The sequence below is a fragment of the Carassius carassius genome, chromosome 8, assembly GCF_963082965.1.
Source record: "Carassius carassius chromosome 8, fCarCar2.1, whole genome shotgun sequence".
NCBI classification, from domain to species: domain Eukaryota; kingdom Metazoa; phylum Chordata; class Actinopteri; order Cypriniformes; family Cyprinidae; genus Carassius; species Carassius carassius.
This window is the reverse complement of record NC_081762.1, coordinates 14147317-14163814: the sequence shown is the minus strand read 5'-3', so window position 1 is coordinate 14163814 and position 16498 is coordinate 14147317. Positions and strand designations below refer to the sequence as shown.

General features: G+C 39.0%; 1 protein-coding gene across 2 annotated transcripts in view; it reads left to right on the top strand.

The window, feature by feature from the left end:
- Positions 1–3649: 3649 nt before the first annotated feature.
- Positions 3650–16498, top strand: part of LOC132145353 (syndecan-3-like) — a 37080-nt gene continuing 24231 nt past the window's right edge. Inside the window, exon 1 of one of the 2 annotated variants that reach the window (XM_059556284.1) lies at positions 3650–3983. In XM_059556284.1, the coding sequence (XP_059412267.1) occupies positions 3927–3983 (57 nt within the window). In that variant the 5' untranslated portion in view covers positions 3650–3926. The remainder of the gene's footprint in view (positions 3984–16498) is intronic. The other variant, XM_059556283.1, reaches the window with a different exon arrangement.

Sequence of the window (16498 nt, the reverse complement as noted above, 5' to 3'; positions counted from 1 at the left end):
CCTTTTCATGTGCTTATGACTTCAGTGATGTGATCATTATAATCTAATCTGTCACGCTTTTCAGGAATCCGTTGAAAAACGAATAGTTCAAGATTAAGTCACTTTAGTTCATAATTAAAAAAATGTGTGATGGCTTTTTCCAAAGGATATTTTGATGTTAAAATTTCCCTGTAGCAATAATTTGAAGTTTCTTAATGACTTGGCCTGAGGAAGTAGCATATATGCTTAAATGAAGGATTCTGTTGATTTTGAGATGTAAAACTTGCATAAGATCTTTCCAGGGAACACCTGATTGCAAAATACATACTTTGAATGCACCACAAATCTTTTAAGATAAAAACGTCTGCCAGATGTGCAGTTGTAAATCTTTTTACATTTTTCAAAGGTGATTTTATGCCTGTTCACACTAAGGACTGTGGCTGTTCAAGTTTTAATAGTTGTTCTAATTATATGATCATATAAATATCAACAGCGCAATAATAACCATACATTAGAGTGATATCATTGGAATCACTTACAGAATAATTTTTGTACCTGATGAACAAAAATGTTAGAAGCCAATCAGAGTCTAGACCTTGAGCATTTAAAGCAGAAGACATCTTAACTGCAGTGCATTTATGGTGTAAATGGGCCTTAACACCTTAGAGCATATTAAATCAATTTAATAGGAATAGATATAAAAAAGAATAGATCATAAGTACAATGAATATTAACTCTGTAATGCCCGATGTGTGAATAGAATTTTTAATTTAAGTTTAGTAAATGTTGAGCCAAAAATACATTATTTTTTTTTTTTACATTTAAAAAAAAATGTGATGTGTTTTGTATCATCTCATATTTGATTCATTACGCTTTTATGGCCCATATAGCATTATAGTAAAAATATGGAGCCCATGCTCGAGGAAGAAAAAAGCAAGATGAAATTCTTTAAATCAATGCAATTTTTTTATAACGGAATAACAGACAATTTGCATGAAATGCATATCAGTTTTAACTGTATTTCTCCTAATAATGTCTTAGAATGATTTTAAATGTTTAGTTTTATGACTAAAAGTCGAGTTTAATTATTAGGGCAAAACATAAAGCAATATAATGTGTATATATATATATATACACAGGTCCTTCTAAAAAAGTTAGCATATTGTAATAGTTCATTATTTTCCATAATGTAATGATAAAAAATTAAACTTTCATATATTTTAGATTCATTGCACACCAACTGAAATATTTCAGGTTTTTTATTGTTTTAATACTGATGATTTTGGCATACAGCTCATGAAAACCCAAAATTCCTATCTCAAAAAATTAGCATATTTCATCCGACCAATAAAAGAAAAGGGTTTTTAATACAAAAAAAGGCAACCTTCAAATAATTATGTTCAGTTATGCACTCAATACTTGGTCGGGAATCCTTTTGCAGAAATTACTGCTTCAATGCGGCGTGGCATGGAGGCAATCAGCCTGTGGCACTGCTGAGGTGTTATGGAGGCCCAGGATGCTTCGATGGCGGCCTTAAGCTCATCCAGAGTATTGGGTCTTGCGTCTCTCAACTTTCTCTTCACAATATCCCACAGATTCTCTATGGGGTTCAGGTCAGGAGAGTTGGCAGGCCAATTGAGCACAGTAATACCATGGTCAGTAAACCATTTACCAGTGGTTTTGGCACTGTGAGCAGGTGCCAGGTCGTGCTGAAAAACATCTCCATAAAGCTTTTCAGCAGATGGAAGCATCAAGTGCTCCAAAATCTCCTGATAGCTAGCTGCATTGACCCTGCCCTTGATAAAACACAGTGGACCAACACCAGCAGCTGACATGGCACCCCAGACCATCACTGACTGTGGGTACTTGACACTGGACTTCAGGCATTTTGGCATTTCCTTCTCCCCAGTCTTCCTCCAGACTCTGGCACCTTGATTTCCGAATGACATGCAAAATTTGCTTTCATCTGAAAAAAGTACTTTGGACCACTGAGCAACAGTCCAGTGCTGCTTCTCTGTAGCCCATTTCCTGCACACGCCTGTGCACGGTGGCTCTGGATGTTTCTACTCCAGACTCAGTCCACTGCTTCCGCAGGTCCCCCAAGGTCTGGAATCGGTCCTTCTCCACAATCTTCCTCAGGGTCCGGTCACCTCTTCTCGTTGTGCAGCGTTTTTTGCCACACTTTTTCCTTCCCACAGACTTCCCAATGAGGTGCCTTGATACAGCACTCTGGGAACAGCCTATTCGTTCAGAAATTTCTTTCTGTGTCTTACCCTCTCGCTTGAGGGTGTCAATGATGGCCTTCTGGACAGCAGTCAGGTCGGCAGTCTTACCCATGATTGCAGTTTTGAGTAATGAACCAGGCTGGGAGTTTTTAAAAGCCTCAGGAATCTTTTGCAGGTGTTTAGAGTTAATTAGTTGATTCAGATGATTAGGTTAATAGCTCGTTTAGAGAACCTTTTCATGATATGCTAATTTTTTGAGATAGGAATTTTGGGTTTTCATGAGCTGTATGCCAAAATCATCAGTATTAAAACAATAAAAGACCTGAAATATTTCAGTTGGTGTGCAATGAATCTAAAATATATGAAAGTTTATTTTTTATCATTACATTATGGAAAATAATGAACTTTATCACAATATGCTAATTTTTTGAGAAGGACCTGTATATATATATATATATATATATATATATATATATATATATATATATATATATATATATGACTGTCATAGATTTACAAATAAACATTCTTCAAAAGCTTAATGTATCATGCTTGATACATTTTTATAGACAATTTTTATTGACAAGATTTTCTTTATATATATAGGGCAGTGTATGGATGAAGAAAACCTAAGCTTCTTCAGTCCAGTTTGCCTTGAAATATTACTAACAATATAAAAGTACTGTTTATTTATGAAAAAGGAAGAAACTCTGCAAGATTGTGTAGATTGAGTTTTTCAGGGGCTATGATACAGTGAGCTTTAGGGATACACAGTTTTTGTAAGATTTGTTTGCAAGTCCTTGATTTCTCAAGTACCATTGCATTCACAGTCCATTTATTAATAAAACATACATGTCTCTAGATGCATATAGCTCAGAAATCTTTATATGCAATATATAGTGCAAGTGTGTGAATTTATAAATGTATGACAGAGAGTTTTAAGCTGTTCATATGCTATTCAACATCAACAGCTAAATGATATCTTATAGTGTGCCTAATAACTGAGCTCAGTGCATCAGACTTTCCTAAACACAGATATATGCCGAATAATGTAGCTGTCACTCAACCATGTAGTAATGTCAGACAACCAAAAAACTGCCACTTTCATTCTGGTACTGGTTACTTGTGCACCAAACACTGTTAGCAGACCTTTAATTTTATGTACATATTGAAACACCATCCAAAAAACATTACAAAGGACATTAAAGATTACACTTTATTCACTCAATACAGTAGCATGGAATTATGTAAGCGGTATTATCAAAAATATATTTCCACGCTACTATGTTAAGGGTCTCGGGAAGCTCTGATGGAAATCGCGATGGGGAGGAGAAGAGAGAGGCAGGAAAGAAGTCGATGCTCGACCGGGCTGCAGGGGGCATCCTCAGCCGCACGAGGACAATCCACCCAATGCCCGTCCTCCTCTCACACACGCCATAGCGTAGAAAAGAGAGAGAGAGGAGTTCTGCTTCCATATCCATCAGGTCTCAGCCACTCAAGTCAGATCAGAGGGGAGGAAACCACACGAGCTGCTCCTCCTCGGTCTTCGCGTGGTTTTGCGGGGATTTGACCGTGCCGACGCGAGTCTGATGTGCCGACGCAAGCGCCTGCCCTAAAGTTGGATACCGAAAACTGAGCGAAGGGTTTACTCCTACCTAGTCCCTTGAAGAGGAGCTCGGAGACGCGAGCGGGAGCCCCGTGTTTTGCTGCGATCGGAGCACCATGAAGCTCCTGTGCTGGATGGCGCTGGCGCTGCTGCTGCTGGCGCAAACTGCCCTGGTGAGAATCACACTCTATTGTGATCTATTGTTAGGAGAGGGCGATTTACCGCCGGTCACACGCGCTCACAACATTCCCAACGTTCACATTCGGGATTATGTTCGTGTGTGCTTGCGGTAATCTTTATGAGAGTGTGTGAATTGTAAGGTCATTAATTAGGCGACGGTAGCCGTGTGCTGCTCGGTTGTAAATCTTGGAGGCGACCCACATTCTCTCGGCTGGCCGCAGACAGCGCGTCTCTGGCGGCCTGGGGAGCGCTGCGAGAGGGCTGGAGAAAGCTCTGAGCTGGGACCTACTACGAGCCATAGCGGTGCGGATTTCTCCTGGGCACCTTTGCCTTGTTTGGCCATTTTGGGCTGGATGTAGGTGGGTGGGTTGTGGGTCAGGGACGCACCGTTAGTCGCTTGTGATTACACTGGCGTGAAGAAGCTTGGGTGCGTGTGCGCGCGCCCGTGTCCGGATAAACTATAATTAACGCGTCGCATCTAATTAGGTTTTAATTGCAAGCCCTTTGTCCCTCATGTTTGCCTGTCGGTGGTCCCTCCACACGCACCGCTCTCTTTGTGGTCAGAAGTGGTCGGTGGGTTTCAGACATGGTCGGTAATTACAGTAGGGCTGCGTTATAATAGGGTTGTAGCGGCGGAGGTGTTTGCTGTCGCCGTTCGGCGGGTGATTTTGGCCGGAGGTGGGGTGAGCGGGGTGTGGAGGGGCGGCAGGCTGCGGGGGGATGACGTCATTGGCCTCGCGAGGCGCGAGAGCGGAACCCAGATTCAGAAGAGGATCGGTTTCATTCACGTTTTCTAATTTCTTATGTTTAAGTTGACTATGATGTGCTTATGAGAATGATAAAAGCGGAACACAGGATCCACTTCGAGACGTGTGTTTACCTTTGAATTGTGCGCGCGAGGAAATGCATTATGATGACATCCTTTAAGAGAATTAGAACATAGCTCTCAGTTCAGTATTTACTACGGATGCTAGGATCTTTTTGTTTTTTTTGTTACTGAGCACTTGTGTTGAGTCCAAAGCCCTTCTTTTAAACAACTGACTGGCAATGATAAAATACTGGTGGTCGCAAACATTACAGAATACAACAGGCCCGAACACTTTTTCAGAGGCTTGATTCCAGAACAGGGATATTTTAATTTTAAAAAGGTCTGTTTGAGCCATTGACTAAAAAAACCAGCTACAAAGTGAATTACTACATTACAAACTTTGATCTGAAGCAAGAAATAGTGACAAAGACTACTGACTGACTTTAATAATCAAATTAGAAATACAAAACATTTTATTTGTAAGTTTTTGAATTAATATTCATTAGGAGAATATTGCACTCTATTGAGGTAGCTGAGGAGTAAATGGTTTCTTATGGTTAACCATAATTATTAAATGGGTGCCTGAAATAACCCAATTTTTTGCCCGCAGCAGTCATGAATGCTCAGTTTTACAGGCATTTTTTCCAATTTTGACATAAGTTAACCCACCATATATGTAAACAAACATGCAAATATTTTAAACGAGCTAAAATGACATTCTTTGCCCTCATGACCTTGAAACTTGAACTTAGATCTCATGTAGTCCACTTCAGTTTAAGGGTCCGCCGACTTTCTGAAATGGTTGTTTTGTGCATTTACATCAAATCTTTGAAAACCGCATTAAGGCCAGTGAACACCCGAACAAACAGCAGAATTAGACATTTGGCACACTAACAGATTTTGTCTAGCAATGAAGATAAAATCAAATGTGGTGCTTCAAGTTTGTCTTTTGCATCTAAGCACCCGCTTTTTTCTTGCCAAGTGAGATGTCTTACAAGTCACCCTGGGCTGGCTGATGAGCCAATTTACACGCTACTGTGCAAAAATACCCAAATTTAACTGGTGGTGTGTTTATTTCATACCCATCTTGCCCACACAAAATGAATCAACACACTTGTAGTATAGTGCCTGATTGGTCGGGTTGTTGTGGCCACTTCAAACGGAAGTCTCGTGTGGATCAGGTCAGTGGTGTCATATCCCTTCTGGCTTTGCGCACCAGAGATGGAGTTTAATTTAGATCTGGGAATTGAGCTAATGGACACACATCCGCTCTTGAGAATTGTGCGTGTATGTGTGCATTTTAAAGGATCATGTTGGACTCCTGGGTTCAGGACTGAATCAGTGTTTTGTGCTGTAGACGACAAAGACAACCATAGAGAGGGAGGGAGAGGAGGAGGAGGGAATGAGAGAAAATGAGTGGAGAGGAATGTGTAAAGCAATTTGACACAGGAAGTTTCTGCTGCTGTCTTTCTCACTCAGCTGTATAAAGGTCTCTCTTACAGACTCACAAGAGCTAGACAGTGTTTTCAAAGTCTGTGTGGCCTGTGAGGAGGATTAGCATTGCTTGGGAGAATAAACCAATATGGGATTGGAGCCAATGTGTTTGGTTTATGCAACGTCATTTGATCACCCTTGTGTCGTCCCAAACATGTATGATTTTCTGCTCCGGCACAGAAAGGAAGATGTTTGGGAGAATTTTTCAGCTGTTTTTGTCTAAACAATGCAAGTCAAAATCTCTACTTTTTTGTTCCAAAGAAGGAAGTCATGCAAATAAAGAACAATTCTCAGAAGTTTTAGCTGCGTCCCTCGGCAGGTGGGTGTTAACAGCCCAGGCGACCCAGAACCCTGCTGAGATTATAACCCTACAGTCTGAAAGTCAATTTCCGTCCCGTTTGAAATGATCAGAGGTGGTTGTTAGGGTGGGCCTCTGAACTTCAACATAATAGGGAGGGATTTCAGCAAAAACAGTCGGCAGTTGTGACACACCTGACTAAAATCCAGTTGCACAACAGGGAGCGTTTGGTTTTGGAAGAATTTAATGAGTAATGTTTGACTTAATTTTGAAATCTATTCACTCTTTTGGTTTCTCGGAAATCTGAGCACAGTTAGCTTCTACATTGTACACATAGTCCGAAATCCCAATGTAGCACAATTACAATTTGGCATGTAAATGTAGTTTATGTCAATTGTGATATTAAAAAAAATGCCAGGTGTCAGTCTCTCAGAACTCGTTTTTCAGTTCCATTCTTTTATCATGCTACATAAACATACATGCACTAGACGGACGTGTTTGACTCTGTTGATCGTGTCTCATGTCTTGACATGCATGAGACACAGTGTTTTAAAAATGCGTTGCTCAAGTTCAAAGTAGTTTGACTTAATAAATGCATCTCTAGATCTTGTTTTTTCCTCAATCCGCTGCCCCACATTTCCCAGTTTTAAATGCAAAAACGTAATCTATGTGAACAGCCTCATATGTTGCTTTTTTCCTACATAAAAAGCATCTAATAAAGCTTGTCAGTTCTGTATAACAAGTGCTGCATATAAATTTGAATGTTGAATTTGTTCCTAATTTGGCAAAGGATGTTCTCAGACACTTCTATAAAGCCAGTCCAAATGTTTAACATCTGACCACTCAAAATTTCTCTAAGCAAATCTCAGTCCTAGCCACGCTGTGGTAATTCCATGTTGACATAATAAGGGCATTTCCCAAGGCTTCCAGCTGACACTTAGTGTCACTAAAGAAAAGAAAACCTTATCGGATCCACCAAATGGCACTGTGTTCTGGTGTGAAAGTGTTTAATTTAGAGGTGTCAGCCGAGGAGGTTCACCTTATCAGCCCACCTGCTTCACATAAACTTAATGAGCCACATCACGCTCACCTCCCTTTGACCTCCTCACATCCATCAGCCGCCTCCTGCCCGATAACCTGAAGATGATGGATGCGGGTAGGTGAAATCTGGGTCAAATCATTGCCAATGCGAGAGTGTCGTTCATTCATTCAGTTGGAAAAAAAACACTTGTGGATTCATCTGAAGGAATGTAATTGAGGTTTTCATGACGTGTTGATTACCACAGACAATCATTTTGTCTCGTCTTTTCTTTGAAAAAAGCAGAAATCTGTTGCAGTGAGATTCTCTCAAAGGAAGTGAATAGCGCTGATCAGTACGTAAAAAGAAACAAACAAAAAAAAAAAACAGTAAAGCCACAAGGCGTAAACAACATGACTGTTAATGTTAACCTAATTTTAGTGTGGAAAAAATCACTTCCTAACCTCTTCTGTGTCAAATTCTATTCGGTTTTACTGGATATAAAACCTAAAACTTTAAAAGGACCATATAAATGACTCCACAAACTTTGCAACTTTACAGCTCGAATAATACATACGTTTTACAGATGTAAGACTATAAGCTTCACATTTCTGCTTTTAAATCCTCCAAAAATGAGCCCCATGAATTTACTTTCCTTAAATGCATCACTATAACCTTGATTCCTGATTTTTAAGCTTATTCAGTTTTGAAATCAGTTTTGCTATATGCGAATATAGCATGAAATAGTAATATGCACACAGAAAGAAAACACCAACTACATAGAACATTAGAGAACTACTGGAAAAAAAAAAAATATATATATATATATATATGTATGTATGTTTATGATTATGTATATATACACCCACTCTATATACGAGGATAGAAATGTGTATAAGGACATGAGTATTGCACACGTAAACATTACACCTATGGAGATTCCCCATGAACCTCATAAAGAGTGTATAGATTTTAGCTTTTTTGTTTTTTTAAAGAAATATAGGGATGAGTCAAAATTACTTCTTGTGGTAATCAACATTATGCTGGCAATGATTGGATCTCCTTCTGTTGTTCGCTCATATCGAACCTGGAATATTCCTGTCACACCTTGACCTGGGAGGCAGTAGAAAGAACATGCTGTGATTGAATATTACAAGCTATGATGCTGCAGTGTAGAAACCCATTTTAGGACCAGAGCTCGTATAGCCACGCAAAGAGAAAAGAGAGAGGGATGAATTGCTGAGAGAGGTGGAAACAGAAAGAGGGAGGGAGAAAGGTGGGGACTATCAGGGCTCGGTGCTCTTTCCCAGGAGACTGTGTTCCTCTCTACCTGTTCTCCACAGTGTCACCATGACAACAGCAGAGCACATCTCCATCACTGCCATATCTCTGGTCTCTCCCTCCTCGTTCTGTCATTCACCCTTTTCTCTTTCCCTGCATGCTCTTTTTCATTCTGTCTCTCTCGGTCTCCCTCGCTAATTAAGATGCGGCTCCGGCAGTCTGGTGGGGGAGGGGAGATCACTCCATACCTGAGAGAGATAGACTGGCTAGGAGGAAAGGGACACGTGAACTGTTTTTTACAGTTGGACGTGTGGGCATTGGTGCGTTTATAATGGGTGTAATGTTTTTTTATGGGTGTGGTTTTAGTTGTGTAAATGGCAGTTGCGATCGGCATCTCAGAAAAAGCCGCAGCGTGATTGAATGTCTTTCCCGCTCAAAAATGACGAGTGCTTTTCTGTCCCAAATTTCTGTGTGCTTGCGTGCGCCATGCTATAATAAGAGCCTAAATTAGAGAGCATTGGCAGGAGGCGTTCCAAAACCACAATGAGTTTTAAGATCCCTCACCAAGCCGCTCTATAAATATGAATACAGCTATTGTAGCCAAACAGGACAGCCCTTGCCCGGAGTAAACGTGTTTATGCGCATATGTCCTTCCATTTCCTCCTACTTTTCCTTCCCTGTCTGTTTGTTTGTTCTGCAGATGTTCTCATGCCCTCTTGTTTGGGGAAGGGGTTGGGGTAGTGACACGTTTCCGTGGAGATCCACGAGGATAATTGGGTTAACGAGAGAATGGGGGTGTGGCCCTGTGCTCCGGGGACATCTGGAATGTCGTTAACTTTCCAGTAGCAGGGTGGGGCGAGGTGAGCGCCAGATGAGCGTCTATAGAATGTTAAAAACAGCCCTGGAGTTAATTGGGAATGAGGAATATTTAGATAACGCTGGTGGAGCGTGTCAGATGCGATGTGCAGGCCATTAATCAACAAGATTTGTGTTCATTATAAAGACAAATGATGAACTGCGTTAAAGCAAGTGCTTTCATTCATTTGAGAGCACACATTCATGCGTTTAATGATATGGCTTGGTGAAAAAATAGAGCATTTGTTTACATATACGTTTACATTTAGGCAGTTAGCAGATGCTTTTAATCCAAAGCGTCTTACGGATGAGGAACATCGCAAGCGTTTTACCATTCAACTGACAACATTATCTGTAGCTGCACACCAAAATTTGTGTGCAAAGAGAATATGATGTGGGGTGACGTGTGTAAGGCTGTGAGACCATCACTCCAGAAAGTGTTATCACAGTGAAAATGACGTCAGCTAATAAATGAGTCCAGTGAAGGCATGACCTCATCTGTTCAATCTTAATTAACCGACAAAAGCTTCAAGTGCTCTTTGGGAGAAAAAAAAACAGTGTAGAGCACAGGATTTGTCGTGTCCAGACCACAAAACTGACGAGAGCGGCTCGGTTGGAAAGGCAGTGAAAGGATTTAAAACTTTCTGAAAGTGTGCAGCTTATGTTTGCATCTCTGAGAGTTACCGTGAAAAAATGCAAAGTGTACACAAGACAAATGAGTCCTGAAAATTTAAGAGCGTCTGTTCAGAATGCTTTTATCACACTCGTTTAAAACCAAAACATGATACGGTTCACATGTTGGGACAGTACATTTTGAGGAAAAAAATTCTGTTTTTATTCAGTAAAGATGAAATAAATTGATCAAAAGACAATAAAGACATTTATAATGTTACAAATGTTTTCTATTTCAAATAAATGCTGATAGAGCTGACACTGATGATGTTTTTCTAGCACCAAATCAGCATATGAGAATGATTTCTGAAGACTGGAGTAATGACATGCCATCACAGGAATAAATTACATTTCAATATATTCTAACAGAAAACAGTTGTTTTGAAATGTAATAACTATATTTCTGATCATATAAATGTTGGTGAGCATAAAAGACATTCAAAAATGTTACTGGCCATCTATTAAATGGTAGTGCATGTGTGAACTAAACCATATTTAGCTTCAAAGCGGGACTGATAACTGTTTTCTGCTGCTGTGTAAACCTAACCTATATGTGTGTGGTATTTCTGAAGGGATTTCCTGGTGAGAGGGACTTTACATTATTTAGTAGCCAGTCCATGGTGGATGACAAAATGTGAGCGTGAACTGCAGATATACACATAGAAAACTGTATTAGTGACTCTGCAATTTAGCTAATTTAAATAGTTAAAAATTTTGAAGCATTTATCCAGTCAGTCTGAATGAATAATTCTTTAGGGGGTTTTAGGTCTAGTGGATTTATGTTTTATAATATGACTCTGCATAGCTGAACTGACACCAGACATTGAGATAATAGTTTTAAAATATTTATTATTCATACACACTTTATTTTAGGGATTTATTTATACCAAGTAAAAACTGTCAGATAAGAGCCGAACAAAGAAATTAGCCTGCAGCCAAAAATGTGTGAAAGCACACGCATAAAGTAAAATGTCTTCACACATCTTTGAGGATTTAACAGTGTGCACCTCTTGATCCATTAGCATTTTCTTTGTTTCTCAGCTTACAAGCGCAAACATGCACAAAAGGTCATCCTCACCTTCAGTATAACCTCTACTGAAGCTTAATCACTCAACAGTTGCCCGTTTTTGAAGCTCAAATAGTCGTTTAAGTGACTGAACTGAAAGCTTTGTGCACATTGATGTGCAAATAACACACCTTCTTTGCAACTCCATAACCAGAACATCTTCCTACAGAGTAGGTGCAGTCAAAGACAATAGAATACACAATATGTGTCCCTTTTTTTATAGTTTTGAATGGGGAAAAATGCAACCCTCAACATGGCCGCTCTATCGAACGAAGCTCCGCCTTCTGAGCAAAAGAGCCAATCGCTTATCGGTAAAGACAGGGCAGCACTGCAGCTGCCATTAGAAGTCTTGGTTTCTTTAGAAACTGTCAAAATATCTTCTAAAGATGGTTTCATCGGGCGCACGCGCCTGTCCCGAACTTAACTTTCGTCCTGTGTTTGTTTTTCTGTCTGGCTATGGCGCCATCTACAAACGCAGTTAAAGTTAAGGTGATGAGTAGACTGAAATTGGGCTCAGGTGGTTGTGCTGCAGGTGTGTTTGTTTTTCATACATTTATTTATTTGTGCCGCTCACAATATCAAAACTGAACTATTTTCCAGGTATTTTTATATCACTGTATTCCTGAAGGAAGACTACCTTTAATCAGTCTTTTCGATATTCAATGTCATTTTAATTATATCTTGCATGTTATATGCCTGATAAAGCAGCGTTTGTGAGCTCAGCGCTGCTTTGTGTACAGCAGTTACTGGGGAAACCTTGGTTCCTCCCACTTTAAAGCACTTCCTGCTGGCAGATTTTCAGTAAGTCTGATTTACGCAGCAAACATATTTTGCTTGTTATCAAAAATAATCTACTCTAAAGGGACTACTCGGCTGTTGTTATTGATTCTATTTGGAAGTCTAACGGAAGTTAAGTTAGGGCCACAAAAGTGCACATGCGCAGTAACGTTTGTTTGTTATTGCCGTTGAAACAGTCTATAGAAAAAGTAACGTTTTATTAATAACATTAAAGGGTTACTCCACCCCAATATATATATTTTTTATTAATCACTTACCCCCATGTCGTTCCAAACCTGTAAAAGCTACGTTCATCTTTGAAACACAATTTAAGGTATTTTGAACCATAACATTATGAAGCAATGAGGATACTTTTTGTATGCAAAGAAAAAAAAATATTCAACAATTTGTCTCCTCTGTTTCTCTCTACATCACCGTAGCACCATTTTGGAGAATATGAGCTGAATGCAGGCAGCATATTGTTTTAAACATATAGACTTTCAATTTCCATTATCTGTGACTGTGGCCTGCATTCAAAGATTATTAATTTCAGCACTTTAGTCAAATGATGTGCAATGACTTCTCAATGCATACAGCAGTGCAAGATGATGTAATGCACAGCATTATTGCACACTTTATTGAACAAGCAGTTTAGGTTGTTTTTGTGATGGGAGAAGTAATGCTATACTTTGTATTTATCCATCAGATTTTGACCAAAACAAGCATAATAATCTGTACCACTGACATGATTGTGAAGTTGTTTTAAAAAATATGATAATCTCAGAATGTTGGCTGAAGAGAGATTCTGCGCTGCGAAACCAGACTCTGAGTATTTGATGAGAGGGATCTGGCACACACACACACACACACACACAGCTGATGAAATGCAGACTTCTGTCAAGTGTGGAGAATGACTAAGAGAGAGACCCTGTAAATAACAGATCTTTCAGTTCTGCACAAGAACTGTGATATTACACGAATGAAAGAATAATTTAAAACTATTTTTCTTATTTTTGAAATTAAATGAATATTGTAAGCACGTCTCCATTATGTGTGTAAAGTAAGATTGACATCTTTTTTCCCCATTGAACACAAAGGATGTAATTTTCATTATTAATTTAAGGTATATTGCTTTGATTTTGCAAGTCAGTAATGACAATTCACGCTATTTTCTAAATGCATGTTATTAATAATACTGTGTACAATGAATCCATGCTTATGCTTAAATTTGTACAGTTTGTTCAGACAAAATAAGAATTTCTATTTTTGGGTCAACAGCCCGATTAAAGCCGTGGTCTGACAGTAGAAGGCCACAGCCTGAATCATCAACAATCTGCTGAATGTCAGATTCACTACAGATATAATGGAGTTGATGGATTCTGACTCAAACGTGATGTCAAGGCTCACGCTAGCACCTCCCCCAGCGTTTGGTCTCCAAGTCAAGGGCTTAGGCCAAGATCAGTGCTACGCTGTCAGTGGCACAAACACTGAATGATAGTGCGGCTGATATTGCCATGACTGTAGCTAAACGAAGGTCCTCTGGCTGTCACCGCTTTACTGCCAGTGGAATAAATGTGTCAGTAAAGCTCATTTATAGAGCACAGTTAAAATGACCAAAGCAATATAACATTAAAAACTTCCAATTCCACATCAAAAAAGAAGGAAGCCTGTAATTAAAACGAACTGTACCGTTTGTTATTTAGGGTTAACTTGTGTTCATATTTGACTGTAGGGGGCTTATTAAAACCAATGTACTGATCCAGCTGGGTTTAGTGTTACAGAAACAGGAACCATAACACAAGTCTAAAGATGGCACAGTGGCAGATGTACTGTAGACATTTACATGAAAACTTATGCACACATCTGATATTTGACACATCCACTTTTTTGTATTCCTTGAGTTTAGACTAAGATTTTATTTTTCGCATAACATCTCTCATGCTTACCAAAGCTGCATTTATTTGATAATAAAAAAAACGTAAACTTGTGAAATATTTACAATAACTGTTACCTTATAGTTAATTATATTTAAAAATGTAATTAATTTAAACTTCAAAGCTGTATTTCCAGCAACTGTTACTCCAGGCTTCAGAGTCACATGATCCTTCAGAAATCGTTCACTTGCTGCTCAAGAAACCTTTATTATTATCAAAGCTGAAAACAGCTGTGCTGCTTAATATTTTTGTTGAAACTGTGATTTTATAAAGTTAATTGTTTTAAGGATTCTTTTATGAATAGACCTTTCAAAAGAACAGTTTATTTATACAGAAATCTCATATGACATAAATATATTTACTGTCGCTTAATGCATCCTTTATAAATACATTATTAATTTCTTTTAAACAAAAAAAGGTAGTGTAGATAATGTAAAAATTAAAAAGATTTATCAGTCTATACAGTATATTGTCACATAAATGCTCATGCTCTGTCTTGCATCTAATTTGTAAGAATAAATGGATGTCACAGTTTCTCAGAATATCACCGCTATTTGTTAGAAATTGCAATTACCTAAGGTATGATTATACTTTGACATGTCAGTAACAAGAGCAGCTGTGTTTGGAGGAATGTGACTGTCAAGCTGAGTGCACACAGTGTTTCAGTAAAACCACAGATAAACTTTCCAGCGGGAACAAATGGAGTTGGCTAAATTCTCAATGAAGACACGCTGCAAACGTGTTAAATAGCTGCCTGTTATTTCATGCATTTGTAAAAGCAGGTGGAGTGTGAAAGCAAGAGATGGATGGAGAAGACCGGAATCAGCTGCCTCAGTCAATCTATTTTGCTCTCCGTTCCTTCCTGCTAATCTCCTCACTTATCATGTTGTGCATGGAAAGTGATATTGATCGATATGAGTAAAGTGAGATACGTGTCCGCTTGGGCAGATGTGCTGAAACAGATTATGCTGCTTCTAATCCACAAGTGTAGGGATGAAAGATTACAGCAGAATCACCTGCTGGAGGCAGAGCAAAGTGACATGCAGACCCGAGAAGGAGTGAGAGTTACAGAGAGAGAGAGAGAGAGATATGTCACTGCAGAGCTCCAGTCTGGGGCTAAAATGGTTGCTTAAATCGGACTGGACTTCTCCTGGGTTTGGGTGAACCAGGATAATTTGAGCGAGTTCCTTTTAATGAATCAGTTTAATTTTTAGTTAGACTCACTGAACCACTGAGTCATTTTAAGTCCAGTCTGATTAAAACTGAAAAGATACCTATTGTAAATGTCGCAGATATTTTTTACCTTTGAAAGGTTTTTGGTTTGTTTGTTTGTTTTGTTTTATAAATTTTGTGGTAATACTTGTGTGAAAATTGTATTGATCTACATGATAGTTTGGTAATAGTGACACCCCAGGGGGGAAAAGGAGTAATATAAGATGTATTGGTCATGTGATTTTATATTTTGCGTGCTCACCGGAAAAGGAAAAAGAAAAAAGATAAGAGAGAAACACGAGGTGTCGCACACAAATCGAAAGAGGTAAAATAGAAAGAGTGTTCGAGCAAAATTGTCTACTAATGTCTCCTGAGTCCCGATTGGAAAGCACACGGTATGTTTGTATGCATTTTGGTTATTGTTTATTTATAATTTGATGTACTGTGTACATTGATTTCAGTTTTCAGTTTCGAGTGATGTCATGGTAGAATCACTTCAACAAATTTGATTGTAATTTTGGTTTATTTTTCAGTTTTTTCACGGTGTCCATTCAATTTTTGTGATATTGAATATCATGATTCCTGAAAGGAAGACATTAAAAGTTTGAAGGCATCAGTTGAAGCGTGATTTTTCTGGTCTGGAAAAAACATTCAGGAGCCGTTATAGTGAAAAAACGTCTGTTTACTTTCCCCTGGACGAGTGCAAGAGTTCATCGTGGAAAAGGAAAGATTGCCAGACCTCGATGTGAAGAGCATAGTCCAGTCGACTTCGGTGGAAAACTGCAGCTGTTGGGTAAAGTGAGGACGCCGCCATTCTACGCGATTTCGTCGCATTGAAACTATTGCATTTCGCGTGACTGCATTCCTTGCCGTGTGGAAGGGCAACGCAAGACAATAGTGCTGCAGTGACGAATGACAGCCACAAGGCGGCAACGTTGCGATGTTTTTGGACAATTCAGCTTTCAATAAGAGTTGCTACCTTTGGATTTGCAGGTCAGACTGTATCTTTTTAGCTTGAATTTTCATTTCTTGGTTGAATAACATTTATTCAAGTTAAAATAGTTAGCAAATGATTTTAACAAATGTTTGCTTT